General features: G+C 42.4%; 2 protein-coding genes across 2 annotated transcripts; both read left to right on the forward strand.

Moving 5' to 3' along the window:
• Positions 1-127: 127 nt before the first annotated feature.
• On the forward strand, positions 128-4285 carry LOC308364512 (glial fibrillary acidic protein; the record flags this gene model as incomplete). Its single annotated transcript, XM_080837645.1, has 10 exons — positions 128-900; positions 1206-1266; positions 1377-1472; positions 1639-1818; positions 1910-2035; positions 2729-2949; positions 3082-3119; positions 3741-3833; positions 3972-4010; positions 4233-4285. The coding sequence occupies 10 exons, from the start codon at positions 128-130 to the stop codon at positions 4283-4285; spliced, it is 1680 nt and encodes a 559-aa protein (XP_080693771.1).
• Positions 4286-7959: 3674 nt separating this feature from the next.
• ccr9a (chemokine (C-C motif) receptor 9a) lies at positions 7960-9207 on the forward strand (the record flags this gene model as incomplete). Its single annotated transcript, XM_080836528.1, has 2 exons — positions 7960-7998; positions 8122-9207. 2 exons carry the CDS (start codon positions 7960-7962, stop codon positions 9205-9207), a joined length of 1125 nt encoding a protein of 374 aa, XP_080692654.1.
• Between the last annotated feature and the right edge of the window lie 11247 nt (positions 9208-20454).

The following is a 20454-nucleotide window of genomic DNA, read 5'->3' on the forward strand; positions in this document are numbered from 1 at the left end:
GTCTCTCAGTGGCACCCTTGTTCCTCCCTCTGTCCCCTCCTAGCCCACCTGTCTATATAAGCAGGAGGCTTTAGTCAATTCGTTGTGTGTTCTCTCTGCCACTTGCTGTGATCACAGGTTGTCAGCTATGACCATGTCTCTGTCCTTATCCTCTTCAAGGCTGTCTGGTGGGCAGGGCTTTGGGGGAGCTGGGGGTGCCAGGCAGGGCTTTGGGGGAGCTGGGGGTGCCAGGCTGGGATTAGGGTTTGGGGGAGGTTCCGGCTTGGGTATGGGGCTTGGTCTAGGAGGAGGCCTCGGCTTGGGTGGGGGAGCCGGTGGCTTTGGTGGTGGTGGTGGTGGAGCCGGGCTTGCCTACGGTGGCTATGGTGGTGGTGGTGGTGCAGCCGGGCTTGCCTACGGTGGCTTTGGTGGTGGTGGAGCCGGGCTTGCCTACGGTGGCTTTGGTGGTGGTGGAGCCGGGCTTGCCTACGGTGGTGGTGGTGGCGGTGGCGCAGGGGCGCTGATGGCCAGCTCAGCCTTCGCCATGGGCCGCACCATGGCATCAGGAGGCCTGAGTGCTGGCGCTGCCCTGGCAGTGGGGCCTGCTGCGGGCCCTGCCCTGCCCGCTCTGCTCTCCCGGGCAGCCTCGAAGCACACGCTGTCCAGCCTGAACGACCGCTTCTCCAGCTACATGGCTAAGGTGCGGGCGCTGCAACAGGAGAACGCGGCACTGGAGGCCAGGCTGTCCCAGCTGACTGGCGGGGCTGACATGTCTCCTGAATCCTCTGCCACTTCTATCGTGGAGTATGAGGCCCAGCTGAGCGAGTACCGCAACACGCTGGAAACCCTCTCCCTCGACTCCGTCAAGTTGGAGATCGAGCTGGACAACGTCCGTGGCGCAGCCCATGAACTCAAGGCCAAGTAAGTGATTCTTGCTCCTCCCACTCACTGCTAACTTTGAATTCAGTAAATTAAGTAGATGCTTCCAGTTGAAGAGCCTCTTGTCTTAAAAAACAGTTGTATAACAACTTGGATAGGAGCAACACATTTTTTTAGGATTGAGTTTAGCATGAGGTTTGATTCTTTGATTTGATTCTGAGTATAACAAGGTGAGGATTGTGTTGGTGATAAAAAAAAAGTCTGTTTGCCAGCATGATAAAGATGGCTGCCACTTATATAAACAAGAACCCAGCACACTGACACTTGCTCATCTGCTTTTTGGACAGGTATGATTTTGAACAGGGTGTGAAGTTCCAACTTGAGTCTGACATTTCTTCCATGAAACAGGTGGGGCAAAATATAAAGGTCACCCAGGAGGTTTTAATATTAATATTTCAAATGAATGTACACCTTTTTGATGAATTGATTGCTTGAACTGGAATTGATTGTCTCGGTAGGATGTTGAGATGGCGTCAGATGTTCGAATTGATTTGGATGCCAAATACAACAGCCTGAAAAGCGACGTGGACTTCATCTCCAAGACACAGGAGGAGGTGAGAGGGGCTTCAGTAAAACCAGTGAACGATTCCAAGTGTTATTATAGTGGAGCTGTTGCCAGGGTACCTCTCTCTGCCCCGATTCTTACTGTCTCTATCTCCTTCCAATATCCTTGCTTGTGTCTTGTCCCAACTCTGCCCTGTCCTTGTGCCTGCTTCTTAGGAGCTGTCCTCTCTGCAGACCAAGCTTGGCACAGCAGCCATGGATACCTCTGTGTCCATGATTGAGGTGGACACGGGCAAGTCCTTTGACATTGCAACTGCCCTCAACAGCATTAGGATGGAGTACGAGAAGTCCGTGCAGCAGCACAGAGAGGAGGCCGATGCTTATTACAAACTCAAGGTACTCACTGGCCGTCTTGCATCTCAGGAGCCTGAGCGTGTGAGCGAAGGGACAAAAGCCCTCAAGCTCACTCTGATGATTTACCCTGCAGATGGATGAGATGCACACAGAGACGGCTAAGAATTCAGAGGCAATCTCCTCAGCCAAGGTGGAGATCTCGGTGGCCAGGAAGGAGATGCAGGCCCTGAGTCTGGAGCTGCAGAGCCTGGTGTCCATGGTAAGAGTCCTGCCTGTCTGGTACATCAGAATGAACATTGCCTCCACAGTGTGTGCCTTATCATTGAAGGCGTGGGTCATGTCATTTTCTATATATAATAAAACCAACCATCTAGACTTTATTTTATACTTATTATTCATGGTTTGGTTCAACAAAACAAAACAAAAACAAGTTCTCTTTGGGAACTTTATGGTCTAGACTTCCTGGAAACAATGTGTATGTTGGACCAAGGGATTTGAGGGGCTTTTGCTAGAACAACAGAAAAACTAAAACTAAAGATAAAAAAATATGCCAGCTTTAGAAAGCACCCTCTGCCACCTGTATCGAGAGCATGGCTGAATCAGCACCAGTTCCCATCGATCAGCAGACAGCTACACAATAAATCACTGTATATAGACACAGGAAGTGGTTTGTGTGCACCAAGAGACGACTCTCTGCCACGGCCTGAGAGCTGTCCCCCAAGAAAAAACAGAGTTGCAGAGTTCATCTGAACATCAAACACAAATTTGACGATTACATGCAAATTACTTTGATCATTTCTTACCAACCTGCAACTCTGACCAGTATTCAGTACAGTATTTGACGACTCGCTTGAAGATTCCCAGAACAGATGCTTTTGTTTAACAAATTATTTTTTTCATCACACTGCACTTTACTGTCCTTACTTTTGTAATCCTCTTTCTCTTCCTCCAGAACATGTCTCTCGAGCAGGGCATGGCAGAAGCACATGCTCAAGTAAGTGGGGGTGCCTCTGAGTACCAGGCTCAGACCGCCAGCCTTACCTCTGCCATTGAGGCAGCGAAGGTAGATCTCCACAAGCAGATCCTGGCCTACCAGGAACTGTTGGATGTCAAGCTAGCCCTGGATGTGGAGATTTCAACATACCGGACCTTACTGGAGGGAGATGACTTCAAGTGAGTAGTTCCCCAGTTTACCTTTATTCAATTTACCCACATTGTTACATATTTACCCTCATTGTTAATTGTATGTATCATCTGATTACTGGTGACTGTAATCAGAAGCTCTTTGTCCATGTTCTGTTTCAGATTACCAGACTTCACTGAAACATCCTACACTTTCACAGGTAAGCGTAGCAAAAGGCCCTGGCGTGACACTTGCGAAGGTGTGACGTCTCTCATTCACAGGAATGATTAAGATGTGATGGCCTGAGGAGACTAGATCGCTCATGGTGGTTTTCGGGAAATTCCTCAGTCACATGGCAAGGCAACCACATTGCGCATAGAAACAGAAACCGTTGCCTAGAAATAGAATAGAACAGCAGAGAAGCTGTTGCCACCAACAAACAACTTTGATCTCCTGTAAGATCTCTGTGGTCAAAAGTAATGTTAGTTTTCAGTTGTGTGACACTGGAGTTCAACCCCTTCTACCCTCCCAGGATCAGGTTTAGTCAGGTCAGTTTAGGTGTGTTTTGCCCCAGAGTGTAAGAAGGGAACACTTGGCTGTGTCACTCAGAGCATTTGAGAGGAGGATTTGTAAGGTGATCAGGCCTTAGCTTGAAGAATCCATTAAATCATCAGCAGCTGATGAGTACTCCTCTCAGTGCTGTTTCCCTGACCCCCGCACCCCCTCTGCGTCTCCACCTGAGGCAGGCCACATCCAATATGGGGGGGGGGGGGGGGGGGGGGGAGTCCTGTGGTGCTGTTGGGTCGGAGTCCTGTCTCACCTGCGCTTTTCCGTCTCGCAGAGAGCGCCCTGGCCCACGTCAGCACACCACAGGACTCCCCCATCTCCTCCTCCTCTGGGGAATGGAACCATAGATTCACAATACCAGGCCAGGGTGAGTTTGTTGTCAGAGGGACAGGGCACAGGATAGTGCCAGTGATCAGCCCAGACATCACATGTGCGCAGCAGACATCACATCAGATGAATCTTTATGCATGTCCCTGATTGTTCGTTGTGTGTTCTTCATTTTTAGCTGGAAGTAGTAGCATACAGGTGAAAGAGATCATCACAGGTGAGGCTGAAGCACACAGTTTAGATTTGCACCTCTCACCAGCATCACACACATACACGTCTAAAAGACCTGCATACGCATAAACATTGTGCCTACACACACACACACACACACTCAAATGCACTTCCTGTTTAGAGGATCTAGATAGCAGTTCATCCATAAACAAATATGTGTCTAGGCTTGTTTGAACTAATCAGTCTCTTTGTCCTCCTTCATTCGCAGAAACCCATGAGACATCGATCATCTCTGATGCTGACGGATCAGAGTCCTCTTGATCCCCTCAGTGACATAGGTGTTTGTAACGCCGAGCCTGTTAAGGCTGTTACCTTATGTCTGTGCTGTGCTCACCCCCATCCTGGGCCAGCCCAATAAACACTCCATCCTGATAGACCTGTTGTGTCTGTGTCCTTTACATGTGACGCGCTCCAGCTGACAGTGACATGGTGCATATCTTTCATTCGTGTTAGCATTGGTTTACTGACTGTATTTGTTCCAAGGTTAGCACTGAGGTCACTTTACATTACATTGTAAAAGTGTAGCCAATAATTTGCATCAATATTCCAAAAAAACACTGCAGAGCTGATAAGGAAACATCTAAACAGCAAATGATCTCTGCAGGCCTCTAACCACAGCAGTTAAAGAGGACCAGAGTTAGAGAGTTAAAACTGAGATACTGTACTAAAACCAGAGCAAGAAAACCCTGCGGCTCTGATACTACCATGTGGTGAAATGCAAATACCATTCTCCCATGAGAACGAACACATGTCTGGGTTCCTCCTAAACAGCCGTCACACTTTATTTCGTCTAGTCTGTCACGCACATCTATTTTTTCCGGAGTGACGTGTGTGTTTTGGATCATATGGTTCTGCACGAGATTGAGGAAGTTATTCGCACTTCTGTTTTACACTTTTGTTTTTTTCCCCATGTTGTTGTTGAGGAGTCGGATTGCATCTTAGAAAGACTCGTAAGCCCCCACACAGCATTGCACTGTATGCCTTGCACTGAGCTAGAATCTGTTGGCATGTCTCATTGCACTGAGCTAGAATCTGTTGGCATATCTCATTGCACTGAGCTAGAATCTGTTGGCATATCTCATTGAACTGAACTAAAATCTGTTGGCATATCTCATTGTACTGAACTAAAATCTGTTGGCTTACCTCTGCATATGTGCACTGATGATTGAGAGGGTGAGTAAAACAGAGAAAGTTGGGGAGGGGGTAGAGTGTACAAAACTTGTGCCAACTTCCTCAAAATAGTCTCCAATGTGCGTGAGCTTGTCATGCAACCCCCCTTGACCCCCCTCAAAAAAGTACACCGCAGGATGTTCTAGTGCGACTCTATTGGCACGGAGGCGAGGTCGTGCTGAAACTCTTGCCTGTAGAAGCATCACCTCTCGCTTTTTGTGGTGAGCTCTCTCACGCAAGCATATTGTTTTCAACTGACACAACAACGTGTAGGTAGAGGGTATCCCCGATAGACCAGAGATTTCGATTTATCTGCACTGATTGAAACCAACCAAACATTGCACTACAGCAGGAGAACCAAGCAAATCACATAAGTGACAACATAATGTAACATAATATATATTGCCGGGAAACATTTCCACCACCATACATTTAATAAAAAGAAAAAATAATAAATATACTGTATACTCAATGCATGTGCACTACATATAACACTTTAAAACCCCACATATGTTTATGTTTATGTATACAAAAGACATATTTTGAGTGTTATGTTTCAATTCATGATTCCATTACAAGTACGCACTGAAATTTTACTTGTTGCAAGGTGGCCACAGGCTGACTGATGTGCAGACCACGTGCAGCTCAACAGGCACACAAACAACATTTTTTTTTCTCTCTGTTTCTTTTTTTTGCATGTGGGTACACACTTGTGGCTGTTACTGCTCTATTTGTCTCGTGTGTATGCTTATGTGTGTGTTTGTTTTTAAGAAATGGGGCATACTGGTGTGCCAACTACAAACTAATCTTTCAAAACACTTAATATGACCATTTGTTATGTGTGACTAATACACAATCAGTCAGTCTTACTAACATGTTGAACAGAACAAACAAACAATTAGTTACTGCTAGTCGATAGTAAAATGTGTGAATTTCCATATTTGATGTTAAACTAGATGTTCCATCTGTCATCTAGTGACCTATCATTCTGTCGTTGTGTTTCTTTTAGCTAGCTCGCCCACAGAAAAAAAAAGTGCATGGAAACAGTACAGGAAATGGTGGTCCTACATACAGACTTTTTACATACAGACTAATAAGTTAGTAAAACATTTACTGAACCAAGCAATGGTTCCAAAAACCAACAGATTGCAAAGCTTTATAGGTGGTTTAAGTTCTGTGTCCTTAACCTTGCATGAGAGAAGTCTACAGGCCTCTTTGATGGCAAAGGGCTCTTAATGTAGGACTGACTTACACCTCAATCTTAATGATAGCAGGGAATCTGCTATGTGTATGGGGTTAGTCTGAGGTGCAGAGGCTCGAGTGACTGGCCGTTACTCATTTTCATGAGTTTTTTGTGGTATTTACATTCACATGTAAATTTAAGTACACATAAAATTAAGCAAATCATAAAGTTGGATAATCCAAATAAAGTTGGATACAATACAACTATAAAGCCACCGGTTCGAAAATCTAGAATAGACTGTTACAATAAAGAGATGTACAATATATTTGCTGAGGCAGACACTGACAATGAACTATTATATTGCTTTAAAAATGTATTGCAAGTCTCTTTCTCAAGCCTAAATTTCAATGCACATATCCAGCAGACTTTAATTATCTATTAATACTTCTATTTTCTCAAACTGCGATATTGCTCTCGTGGTCTGGTTACACTGAGTGTCTGTCAGTGAAATTGTAAACACCTCCATGTGCGATGACACCACTAAAAGCTTCACAAAAAGGAGAAGCTCGCTCACAAGTCATGTAGGCTGTGTCATTCACTTCCCAATTCTCTGTTTGTATTAGAAAAGCACACAGAAAATACCATTGAAACAAATGGGGAGGAAATTATGTCTTTTTTTGGCGCATGGTAAGGTCAAAAAACACCCGCAACTATTTATTTTATTTTATTGATGGGTCAGACAGTGTATATTGGACACCATAACTAGTATTCCATATAGTTTGTTTTGTAAGAAATGTGTTCAAATAAATTATAAAAGAGTCCGTTCATATAATGTAATGAAAGATGATATAAAAAACTAAAACATTATGTACGTTTTTCCCCCATATTACACTGTATGTCTTTGTATACCTGGCAACCCCAAGAGTCAGACAATCTATCGTTCTTTTTAAAGGGTGGTCTCAGAAGACATACAGACTACAGAAAATAAAATCTTGGGAGCCTCATGGGCTTGCTCAATGGTTACATCTAATTTTAAACTGCTCAAACACTTTTTGTTGCTCAAAAAACATTATAAAAATAATAATAAGAAAACATAGAAACACAATAGGTTTCTGCAGCTTCGCTGCATGAACCCTAATGACTGCATAGTAAGGAAACTTAGAATGTATTACACACTTTTTGAGAAATATAAAATATGTCTTAGTACTATCATATATGAGTTCATCCGAATACAATGAATTGACTTATCCAGCTGTGGTATTGACTGAAAAAAAATGACTTCACCTTCTACACGTCATGTTGTGGTTACGATGATGATATAAAGCGTCTGCATAACAGACAGTTGCCAGACAGCATTTCGTGGCTCAGTTCTCTCAGACAAGTCCCGTACTCTTCTCAGACATCCTGCCTGTGCAGTAGAAAGTAAGTTGATGCTAAATTGACACTCACTTAACTTGATCACTTTATGCATGCTTTGTGATATTGTGCCATATCTACATGGTGCAATCATATCAGATATTACATTCACTGACTGTCTTCTGTCTTCCTTAGGGGAAATAAAGGAAAAGAAAAGGTGTCAAGAATGGATGATTTTCTAACAACACAGATGGTTACACCGGAGGTATGCAAAATATGTACTTTATGACATTTAAGGATAGAAAAATATATTTCTCTGTAAGATGTTGAAGAGTATTTATCAAAAATGTGTTCTGCTTCAAAACTGTGACAAATTCTTTCCCAATAGAGTGATGACTACTCAACAACAATTGAAGACTACTCAGACTCGACAACAACAGAAGACTACCTCGACTTCAGCCCCTGTGACATGACATCTGTTAGGGAGTTTCGTAAATACTATGAACCCCCTTTATATGCGACTATTGTCTTCCTGGGAATAGTGGGCAACTCGTTGGTGATCTGGATCTACATGCACTTCAAGACTCGTGTCAAGACCATGACAGATGTGTATCTGCTTAACCTGGCCATCGCGGACCTGATGTTCCTGCTCACTCTGCCCTTCTGGGCTTCTGATGCACTGAATGGCTGGACCTTTGGCTCACTGGTGTGCAAGATCACTTCGGCCTGCTACAAGATCAACTTCTTCAGCAGTATGCTGCTGCTCACCTGCATCAGTGTCGACCGCTACATAGTCATCGTTCAGACCACCAAGGCACAGAACTCCAAGAAAAAGAGGCTCCTCTGCAGTAAGCTGGTCTGTTTGATCGTCTGGCTGCTCGCTGTATTTCTGGCTGTACCAGAGCTCATTTTTGCGGGCACAAAGCACTCGAATTGGGAGGATTCAAACTTGGAGCTTTGCACCTTGGTCTACTGGAACAAGGAGAACAATCATCTTAAAATTATGGTCCGGGTGCTCCAGATTTTGATGGGCTTTTGCTTGCCTCTGGTGGTAATGTTCTTCTGCTACACTTGCATTATCCACACCTTGATGAAGACACGGAATTTCGAGAAGCACAAGGCCCTCCGTGTCATCTTCGCAGTGGTTGCTGTGTTTGTTCTCTCTCAGCTTCCTTTCAATGCCATGCTGATAGTGGAGGCCACCCAGGCAGCTAATATCACAATCACAGACTGTGACGTATCTAAAAGCTTTGACATCGCAACTCAAATCATGAAAGGCCTGGCCTACACACACAGCTGTCTCAACCCCTTCTTGTACGCCTTCATTGGGGTGCGCTTCCGTAGAGACTTGCTAAAGATGCTGCGTTACTATGGGTGCCTGTCAACCAACAGCAAACTCAGCAAACTCTATGGGACTCCGTTCCGTGCATCTGTCATGTCAGATACAGACACCACCCAGGCGCTTTCACTGTGACACCATCCACACAACCATCTCAGTAGTGTTCGGTTCGGACTCAGATGCTCTCAGGCATGGCAAAGAAAACAGTATAACTGTCAATGTAACTTCATATGTGCTGATGAGCGAAAGCTATTGTTTGAAGGAAGAATGAAGTATGTCCATCCCTAGAGGGTGGCAAGTTGTATGAGGCACACCAAGTCCTTGGTCAAACACAGAGTTGTTCTGAAGCTGTTATGTTGGAATACCTGATGGGTCCAAATGTACTGAGCCCACTTTTGGATGCTTTTTTTTAACCTTGTTTCCATAAGTTTGTAAAGAAATGAGATCGTTCTGTATGATAGAATCCATACGTGTAAAGGCCATCTTCTCTTCTTTAGCATACAGAGTGCAGTATTACGGTTGGTGAGGTGGAACCATTCCAGAAACAATTTTGCAGACTTGTAGTAGCACATTCAAATATGGAAAATCAGTTCTCTTATTGTGATGTGTAGACGGACTGAAGCTGCTCTTTTGGAACAGATCTTAACTGTTTCACTGCAGTATTTCAAACACAAATGTGATGCAAACATTTCTGTTGGTCAAAGCTTGGAGTTGCTCTGTGTTGCTCTGTAGCTGCATTGCTCACGGCCATGATGTATTTTGCTGCTGGTCATTTGCTTTTATGTTTTTGTTACAAGATCTGAATAAATTGAACAATGATTCATAATACCATTTTTGCATCATTACTGTCTGCAACAATGTTCCCCACATAGGCTACCGTTTACAATACATACTACTGTGTAGTCTAATGTCTGACACAAAGCCACAGGCCACCACCGAGAAAGTGGAGTACATGCTGTGGTCAAAAAACCGTTGTGAATACACACGTCATGAGAGGCCACCTTATCTTAACCAGAGACAGAAGCAGTTTTTCTCCTTCAGGTGCACACTATTGTAGTATATCATTGCATTGCACAGGTCACGTTATTGTCCATCTGCACAGTATCTATCTATCTTTACACCAACGCAGGATCAAGGATAGATCTGACTGATCCTACATCAGTTGTTGTTTGAGTAGGTCTACATGTGCAAGTACAAAATGTTCTCGCTGTGGTTGTGATTTTTTTTTCCTCATGATGTGGATGGCATAGCCAACCTGCAGACATGGTTAGACCACACAGAGATCTCAAAACAGGAAGAGGTTGATGTGTTGACAGGCCTACCACCTTAGATTCACTTTGTGTGGAAATGTAACAGAGCCCTTGTAGCATTCATTAACACAAAGTTATAATATCCATGAAGACCTGAAATAATAGTCTTGGCCAATTTATCCATCAGAACCCTCAAAGAAAAATCTTCATCCAAACAGGTCAAATAAATTGAAACCAAATTCACCATATCTTCACTTTAAACTTTCGAGGCTTAAAAATAAACATTCAATTTCTAGTCTTTTTTACACGTAGTAAGTTTCAATAACGCCATACCGTTACATATTGACATCCAAGGAGCAAAGATGAGACGTCGTTGTGTGGTGAGAACTGATAGAAAATCGTAAACAACAACAATCGCCGCCATTTTCCCCCCAAATCTTTATTTATTGGTGCCACCAATAAATAAAGCAGGATTCCAGTCAATGGAAAAATGGCCTCTCCCCACCGGCGATTGTTGTTGTGTACGATTTTCTTTCAGTTCTCACCACACAACGACGTCTCATCTTTGATCCTTGAATGTCGATATGGAATGGAATGGAGTTATTGAAACTTACTACGTGTAAAAAAGACTAGAAATGTTTATTTTTCAAGTCTCAAGCCTATAAAGTTGCACTGGGTGCCGCAGCCTTTAACAACAGACTGGGTGCACTCTTTGTGAGTTCTAAGCCATTGTTCTGGAGAATATAGATCCCTATGGCCCTACAGACTAGGGAATTTTGACACAGCTCTATTCAACAGCACTTTCCTGTGCTCAATAAACCCTCTAGTGTCTAACTTTAGTAATTGCCATGACACAAAGGCCATGAGCCTAGTCAGGTAGGCCTTTACAATTTCCCTCAGTTGCTATGCTACATTTCTTGAATCATCATTGACATTTGCAAGATATTCTGTTACAAGTATTTCAGACCTTTTATTATGAAATCATAAGCACACTGGTATTCGGGGTCTGTAGTAGCATCTGTATCACGTCTCAGCAGCAGTTGTCCACGGGTCACATTTATTACACAACGCAGAAGTTACACCGGTTACACATAGGAAGCCCCTCTTTTGCAGAACTGTTCGGCCGCGCTGTATGGGCACCTCGGCCATATAATTAGCAAACATTTAAAAATGATGGTGTCAATGAAACTGATGAAACATGCTTGACAAACAATGATGCATGTCATGACTTAGGCTAAACAATGAACATGTCTAGATGTTTGAGGGATATGACAGAGAAACTGCATAATACATATTGATCAACATGACAGATGCAACTGATAATTAAATACAATAGCACATATTAATTTGCACAAATGTACCACAGCATTTGCAATGTTTTTCAAAACAATGAGTTATTGCAAAGGTGATGAGGTGATGAACAAGTTGAACAAGTCGTTTGAGAAATGCAGGCCTACCAAAGCGACTGAGAAAAACTACAGGCACATTTTTGAATTCCACTGACAAATTTGTGCACACTTTCGTAAAACTTTTACTGTGTGACTTTTAGGAAAAACGCAAATTAACGTTTGTGTAGCTAACGTGTGTTCTGTACACTTTAGTGTAGATAGGGTTCAAAACTACAAGTCAAGGACAATTATGGTAGAAGCAAAGGGAGAAGAAGTGGAGGGGAAACAATCAGGAACATAGCAGAATAAATCATACATGTATCATGGTGAGCATGCTACCACACATGTGGTAAGCATACATGGGGCAAATGAATGCAACGTACATATGGAAAATGAACATAATTCATACAATCATTATATGGTATACACATGATACGTACAAAATTGGTAGTGGAAAAGGTGGAGTAGAACAGCTTAGTGGGTATACAGTGTGTTCGTAGGGTTACTATTGCAAAGACCTTCACAGTACAACATGCGCTGTCAGTTTTCTTAGGTAGATGTACAATTTCATCAGGTTTCATGGATAGGTAAAGTTGGGTGTCATCAGCATAGCAATGGAAGTTACTTATCTGTACCGGTCTGTAAAGATCTGTACCGGGGTGTGTACTGATCTGTAGGCCTACTGGCCGTATCGGTCTGTAGGCTACTGATCTTTCCAGTACAAACCTGATTTTTCAATGCATCAAGTTGTGTGTGTTATTTAGGCCATTGAACTTTGATTGACAAAGTAGTCTTCCTGAGAGAGAATATTTTGCTAAAGTTAGGGCAGCATGAGTCACTTTTTGGTGAAGTATGAAGTGTTTTGGTGGTTGTAGTGCATTTTGCACCAAAGTTTAACTGATATGCTGAGGTGTGCGTCTGTAAAGCCAACTGTGTGAAGAGTTGGAAAAAGTGTACATGGTATTGAGACAAGTGTGATAATGATCCAAAAAACTGTAAGCCCTACTGTAGTGTTACAATGAATCTGTCATCCTCGTGAGTAAGCTTTCTGTGGAAGCAATCATAGTGTGCTCGTTGTTAGAGTGGCCAAATATATGTCTCCAGATCCAAACTGAATCTGCCCTGTCTGTTTCCATAGTACGAACCATTGTTGAAGTGCACCCATGATCAGATGCGATTAGTAGGTCATTCGGAACTTTGACTAATGCGTTTCAGTGCTGTGATGTCCTCTAAAGCCAAAGAAAGTCTTCTTTTGTTGTCTTTATGTAGAAAGGAAGTAAAATGCTCAGCTAATTTTTCCCAAGTATTTATTTATTTTTTTACGAAAAGGGGGGCTAGATATGGCTTTAAATTAGCCAGATTATCAGGATCAAGTAGATGTTCAGACAATAACATCAAACGTTATTAGTTCCTGGAATTGCAACCCTTTCTAAATCACATCATAATGGGGATAGTCTATTTAAAATATCAGATGCTAAACAGAAGTTCATGCTTATGTGAAAAATGACTTGGTCAACTAAAAGTCTGTCATGCACTGGTAACATCACATCAATAAAAATGTCAAGAGTTGGTGGAAATAACCACCCGAAAACCGATGAGCAAAAGGCCAACAGACTGCCAACTCTGACTCCAGTGGTCCACTGGCCTTTTGCTATCAGGCTACAAAATAATCCCTGTTAAGCATAGGCCTAACAGTATTCTGTACCTCGTGGTTGAAGACTGTAGTACAATATTCCGCCCGTAGCCTATACTTTCTTAAATATTTAAGGGTGTTTAATTACAGTGCATGAAATGCCCTGTATTGTTATTCCTAGGCATTTTCTTCTTCTTATTAGTGTGCTTGCCCGAAGGGAAGCACACTATTGTTCTTCGTTTTTTACTATTTTTTTTATTCTAGTAGTTTTTCTTGCAGCTAACTACTCCTCGCCCGATTGAGATAAAACCAAAACGTCCGGCCCGATCCGGTGCAAGCTGCTATGACTTTTCGTGGCGGTACTCCTTGCCACTCCTTTTTTATTCCTCTTTTTCCATCACCTTTTTTCTCCATAGACTTGCATGGCAGAACTTTGAGGCATTATGACATCATAATAGGCTCATTAAACTGGCTTGCACCTGTGATTCACTGACAACTCTCACTGACACCTGCGCACGGTTCCTCTTCTCTCTCTGTCCCTCTCCATTCAACTGTATAACTAGGAATATTAAGAGACACCTTCCATACCAGGGCTCTACTCACTCATGCATACTCACTCATGTTTACTCACTCGTGCATACTCACTCATGCATACTCACTCGTGCATACTCACTCATGCATACTTACTCATGCATACTCACTCATGTTTACTCACTCATGTTTACTCACTCATGCGTACTCACTCATGCGTACTCACTCATGTTTACTCACTCATGCATACTCACTCATGTTTACTCACTCGTGCATACTCACTCATGTTTACTCACTCATGCATACTCACTCATGCATACTCACTCATGCATACTCACTCATGCATACTCACTCATGCATACTCACTCATGTTTACTCACTCATGCATACTCATTTGTGCATGCTCATCCAGCAGGGAGAGCTGGAGAGCTGACACCTGCCCCAATTCCAAGGCACTTGTTCTCTCGGTCATGGCCGCAACAGAGCAAGCACACTCTCGCAGTTCGTTCACGAAACGCATTCTAGTTTATTACAGTGCATGAAATGCCCTGTATTGTTATTCCTAGGCTTCTTCTTCTTCTTCTTCTTCTTCTTCTTCTTCTTCTTCTTATTCTTGTTACCTTTTTCTGCGATTAATTCAGCCCGAACCACTTAACGTAGAAACTTCATTCAAACTTTGTCGCGTAGGTCTTGTAAACGATACTTATGCTATGTATTTTTCACTTTTCTAAACTTTATACTTTTTAAGATATTAAAGAAAAACGAATATAAATTTCTCCCATTGACTTACATTGGGCCATTATGACATCATAATAGGGTCTTTAAACTGGCTTGCACCTGTGCTTTACTCTGCCGTGCTAAGGCAAAAGACCGTAACTTCAAGTTTGGTCAAAAATGAGTTTTTGACGTATTTGTAAAATATCAGCAGTAATTAAACAAATGTACTGATATTAAATGTACTACTAACATGCCATTATCAAATTAAAGCCAGTGACATCAGTATTTTGGTTGATTTCACGATGTATAGGCTACCGACAGTTAGCATACCAAGCTAGGTAGCATTACCATTAGAATTGCATGGCAGATATGCTAAGCTATCGGGCTATTCCCCCACCCAGTGCCTGTGGCTAGTCCGAAAAAGGTGCATCTAAATCGGGTAACTTCGCTTGGCGAGCGGGGGCATGTGGAGGGGGAAAATGGGCCTCATTCTCTATCGTTCTCTCTCTCTCTCTCTCTCACACACACACACACACACACACACACACACACACACACACACACCCCAATGGACTGACATAGATGTTTTATGTGTTTCATGTGACAATTCAAGTTCATTGTTTTATGTGCCTAATGTGATAATTCAATGGTGTGTGTGTGTGTGTGTGTGTGTGTGTGTGTGTGTGTGTGATAATCATTGTATTGTTAATTGTGATAAATGAAATAGTATTACTACTGATTAATTAATAGGGTCATTATTCCATTGTTATCATACCACTGAGCTTTAACATAGAAGTTACTGCCTTCTGCCTTAGTATGCTTCACTGACACCTGTGCCAAATCCAAAGAACCTCTTCTCTCTCTGTCCCTCTCAATTTAACTGTAACTAGGAACATTAAGACACCATCCATTCTCTATTTTTTTTTCTCTCCATCTCTCCATCTTTCTCTCTGTCAACTTTCTCTCACACTCAATCTCTCTTCTTCACTCCATTTTTATCTCCTTTTTTCAATATTTTCACTCTCTCTTTATCTCTTCATCCAGAGCCACTCTTGTTCACTCTTCTTTCCTTCTTCCACTCTTCTTTCCTTTCTTATTTTCTTCTTCCATTTTTCTTTCCTTCTTCCACTCTTCTTGCCTTTCTGTTTTCCTTCATCCACTCTTCTTTCCTTCTTCCACTTTTCTTTCCTTTCTTCACTCTTCTTTCCTTCTTACACTCTTCTTTCCTTTCTTCTTTCCTTCTTTCACTCTTCTTTCTTTCCTTATTTCCTTCTTCCACTCTTCTTTCCTTCCTTCACTCTTCTTTCCTTTCTTCTTTCATTATTTCACTCTTCTTTCTTTTCTTCTTTCCTTCTTCCACTCTTCTTTCCTTTCTTCACTCTTCTTTCTTTTCTTCTTTCCTTTCTTCTTTCCCTCTTCCACTCTTCTCTCCTTTCTTCACTCTTCTTTCCTTTTGTCTTTCCTTCTTCCACTCTTCTTGCCTTTCTTTTTTCCTTCATCCACTCTTCTTTCCTTCTTCCACTTTTCTTTCCTTTCTTCACTCTTCTTTCCTTCTTACACTCTTCTTTCCTTTTGTCTTTCCTTCTTTCACTCTTCTTTCTTTTCTTCTTCCTTTCTTAACCTTTGCATTTCATGCACTGGTATTTCCTTCAGGAAATGCATTTTCTAGTTCTCCCCGTTTTTCTTGCAGCTAACTACTCCTCGCCCGTTCGAGGTACAGACGCCGTTCAAACACCGAAACGTCCGGCCCGATCCGGTGCAACCTGCTATGACTTTTCGTGGCGATATTCCTTGCCAATCCTTTTTTATTCCTCTTTTTCCATCACCTTTTTTCTCCATAGACTTGCATGGCAGAACTCTGTGGATTATGACATCATAATGGGGTCATTAAAACTAGCTTGCACCTGTGCTTCACTGACACAGAGCAAGCACACTCTCGCAGTTCGTTCACGAAACGCATTCTAGTTCTTCTTACCTTTTTCTGCGATTAATTCAGCTCGAACCGCTTAACTTACAAACTTCGTTCAAACTTTGTCGCGTAGGTCTTGTAAAGGACACTTATGCTATGTATTTTTCACTTTTCTAAACTTTATACTTTTTAAGATATTAAATAAAAACTAATACAAATTTTCCCATTGACTTACATTGGGCCATTATGACATCATAATAGGGTCATTAAACTGGCTTGCACCTGTGCTTCACTGACACCTGCGCCAAATCAAAGGAACCTCTTCTCTCTGTCCCTCTCAATTTAACTGTAACTAGGAACATTCATTCTCTACTTTTTTTTCTCTCCATCTTTCTCTCTATCCCTCTCAGTCTACTTTCTCTCACACTTAATCTCTCTTCTTCACTCCATTTTTATCATCTTTTTTCAATATTTTCACTCTCTCTTTATATCCAGAGCCACTCTTGATCACTCTTCTTTCCTTCTTCCACTCTTCTTTCCTTCTTCCATTTTTCTTTCCTTCTTCCACTATTCTTGCCTTTCTTTTTTCCTTCTTCCACTTTTCTTTCCTTTCTTCACTCTTCTTTCCTTTCTTCTTTCCTTCTTTCACTCTCCTTTCTTTTCTTCTTTCCTTCTTCAACTCTTCTTTCCTTCTTTCACTCTTCTTTCCTTTCTTCTTTCATTATTCACTCTTATTTATTTTCTTCTTTCCTTCTTCCACTCTTCTTTCTTTTCTTCTTTCCTTCTTTCACTCTTCTTTTCTTTCTTCTTTCCTTCTTCCTCTCTTCTCTCCTTTCTTCACACTTCTTTCCTTTCTTATTTTCTTCTTTCACTTTTCTTTCTTTTCGTTTTCCTTTCTTAACTTTTGCATTTCATGCACTGGTATTTCCTTCAGGAAATGCATTTTCTAGTTTATAGTTAAATATTTCCGAAGATAAAAGAGGACAAGACACCGTTTGAATGGTATGTATACGTTTTATTTCACCAAATTAATGTAAAATCTGACTGAAAAGGGATGAGTGTACGGAACACCGTTAGCTTCTGTTACCCAGCCATATCTACCCCCATTTAGGAAAATGGAAGGCTAATGTTACCATGGTTCCTATGCCGCGCAACGCCCCCCTCCCCCTCCCCTGGAAGTAGGAAAGGTTATTTGGAGTCTCTCTAGCGGCAGGTAAGTTTTCCCTATTCACAGTTGGTGGTAGAACTGCGGTATAAGCGTATATTCGTTGATTACAGCTGTTTTTATACTCTACTTTCCGATTCATTACATTCTTTAAAAGTTTTCGAATTGGAACAGACTGCTGAAACCTGAGAGGTTTGATGTTATCACCGTTCTCCATAGTCGCGCACGCGAGGGTCTATGTTGTTCAGGTTTGCAAATGGCAAAGGAGAAGTCAGTAGCCAACTATTAACGCTTCGCGCGGTTTTAAACTGTTCAACAGGGCAACGTTCCATACAGAATGCGAAGGTCAGCGTTAACAGGAGACACAGGCTCCCTTCCACTGCGCTTCAATGGATTGCACAATTTTAATGTGAGTGGGGAACATTATATTAGACAATACAATTAGTTTGACAATATATTAGCCTACACAAACATTTTTAAATGTTTAATTTTGATTTGACCTTGTAGTTCAAGTGTAGACTACACAGCAAATATGTCTGTTAATTATTTTCCAACCTCACTATGTCTACAAGGACACTTTGATGCTACTACTATTGCATTTAGGTTAGTAAGCCATCTCACATAAACGTAGACAACCTTTACTACAGCTTGAGTTGAGGTTTTAACTTATACCACAGGTCAGGTGAGGTTGGCAGTGGGAGTTATAAAACAGACTAAACATCTGTTTGATGATGGCTCACAGCCGGCTACCATCTTCTTGGTATGGGCTGGGCTACGGCATGCACTGACTTTTCTGATCTTGATTATTAAATATGCTCTCTTAGGATGACTACATTTCTAAGTTAGTACGTCGCCTTGGGGAACTTGACATCTCAAGAGGAAACCCAAATCATGAGGTAGGCCTATGACCTATATATTTGCTGTTGAAACAACCGGAAATTGATGAAGATATATTTTTTCAAAGGCTCAACTGTTTAAGGTTTTTGAGAATAGTAATAAACAAACTTTCATCATAGGCGTCAGTGCACAACAGCAATGCAAGTCCGGCACGGGAGGACTCTTGCTGCAGTAGCAGCCTGGAATCACCCTCAGTGTAAGTTTCCAACTTTGTTGTCCTTTCCATAGCTGTGCACCTTTAATGGCAGCCATAGTTATTCAGGTTTAATTTAAGTGTATGAATGACACCTACGGTAATTAATTCCCTATAATACATACATCAGTGACTTTATCACTGGTTTCACTGTGAAAACAACAATAGGATAGTATGTTAATAGACTTCATTACGTTCTCTGTCAATGTTCTCTATCTGGGTGGTGAATAAATCAGAAACATACACCACATCTCTGACAGCATCGGATGACTACGCTACCCACTGTTGCCAAAGTCCCTAACCTGTATATCAACTGTGCAGCTTTCCAAGGGCATGCAACACAACACCCCTTATGTTGGGCTTTCATTAAAAATAAATCCATAAAGTGCTTTATATCCCCTCAATACATTTAATGAAGTAGTGGTACTGCTGGATTCTCTAATTGTGTTGTTGTTTATCAAAAAATCCAGTCTGGAAGAGCTCTCCAGTATGAGACCGAGAAGGCTGGCACAGAGATGGAGTGAGCTTAGGCTGCAATTCACCCCCAGTGGGAATCTCCATCGGCAGTCACAAACAGAAGGGCAGGACATGGCCCAGAGTGCTCCTTTGGTGGGAATCACCCCCATCCAAGTCTCCAACAGTCAGAGGCTGAAGAGTAGATGGTGGGTTAAAGAAGACACAAAAACAAGTATTTCTCACCTTTGGGGTGTGGACAACGAGAAGGGACTGATGGATTGTCACGTAAATGGCAGCACACTAGACTATAGCAGCAGGGAATTAATGGGCTACAATTCAGACGACAGCGACATCTCTGACCAAGAGAAAGGAAACGCACTATCCCACTGGGCCAATCCTGTTCAGCTGGACCTGAGACCTGAACCCTATGACAGGGACCCAGACATACTGAGCAGAGAGGCTGCAGAAGCACCGCAGGTTTATCCTGAGGTTCTGCCAGGACCACTGAAATGGTTGCATATGACTTTGAGCCTGTCATCCCCTGATGAGGTGGAGGGCCAAGCATGGCCAGGTTTGCACACGCAAGACCCCTCCATCTCTGCTATCGTCTCACGCTTGATTGAGCTGGAGAGGTTACAAGCTGCCACAGTGCTGAGAGAACGTGACAGAACGGGCCGATCACGTCCCGCAACGGCAGTTCCCTTCACAAGGTGCTGCTCACGTCTGAGGAAACCGGACCCAGCTGACCTTTGGCCAGAGTTCTCGGGAAGGGGAGAGTGCAGATCTGTGGTGTCTGTTTTCACGGAAGTGGTTCCTTCAATCAACGCTTTAGTGACGCACAAGACAAGGAGCGTTCGAAACAAACAGCGGTCTAAGATGGGCCGAAAGCACCCAGCTGCTCCCTCTAACAGGCCTCGCTCATGCCCGGAACGTAGAGCTGAAAAGCTGGCACCATGCCTTTCTCCAGGTTCATCACCATCACCAAAACCAACCTCCCTTAATAAAACCAAACGATTAAAATCCACCAAGAAAGAAATATCAAAGAGGGGTCGCACTGCTTTGAAAAAAAGGGATAAAAGTAAGCCTTGATATCAATGTAATTCTGTCTTTAAATATTTAGGTGCTAAGAGATGTAATTTGAACTCTAGTGTAGTAAGCAGCCAGACATGTAGCTTTAATAACATATGTCAATTCACAAGGTTGTATCAAATGAATTACTTGACAAGAGTAGATAAAGGTTTTA

Source organism: Sprattus sprattus (assembly GCF_963457725.1).
Source record: "Sprattus sprattus genome assembly, chromosome: 4".
Classification (NCBI taxonomy): domain Eukaryota; kingdom Metazoa; phylum Chordata; class Actinopteri; order Clupeiformes; family Clupeidae; genus Sprattus; species Sprattus sprattus.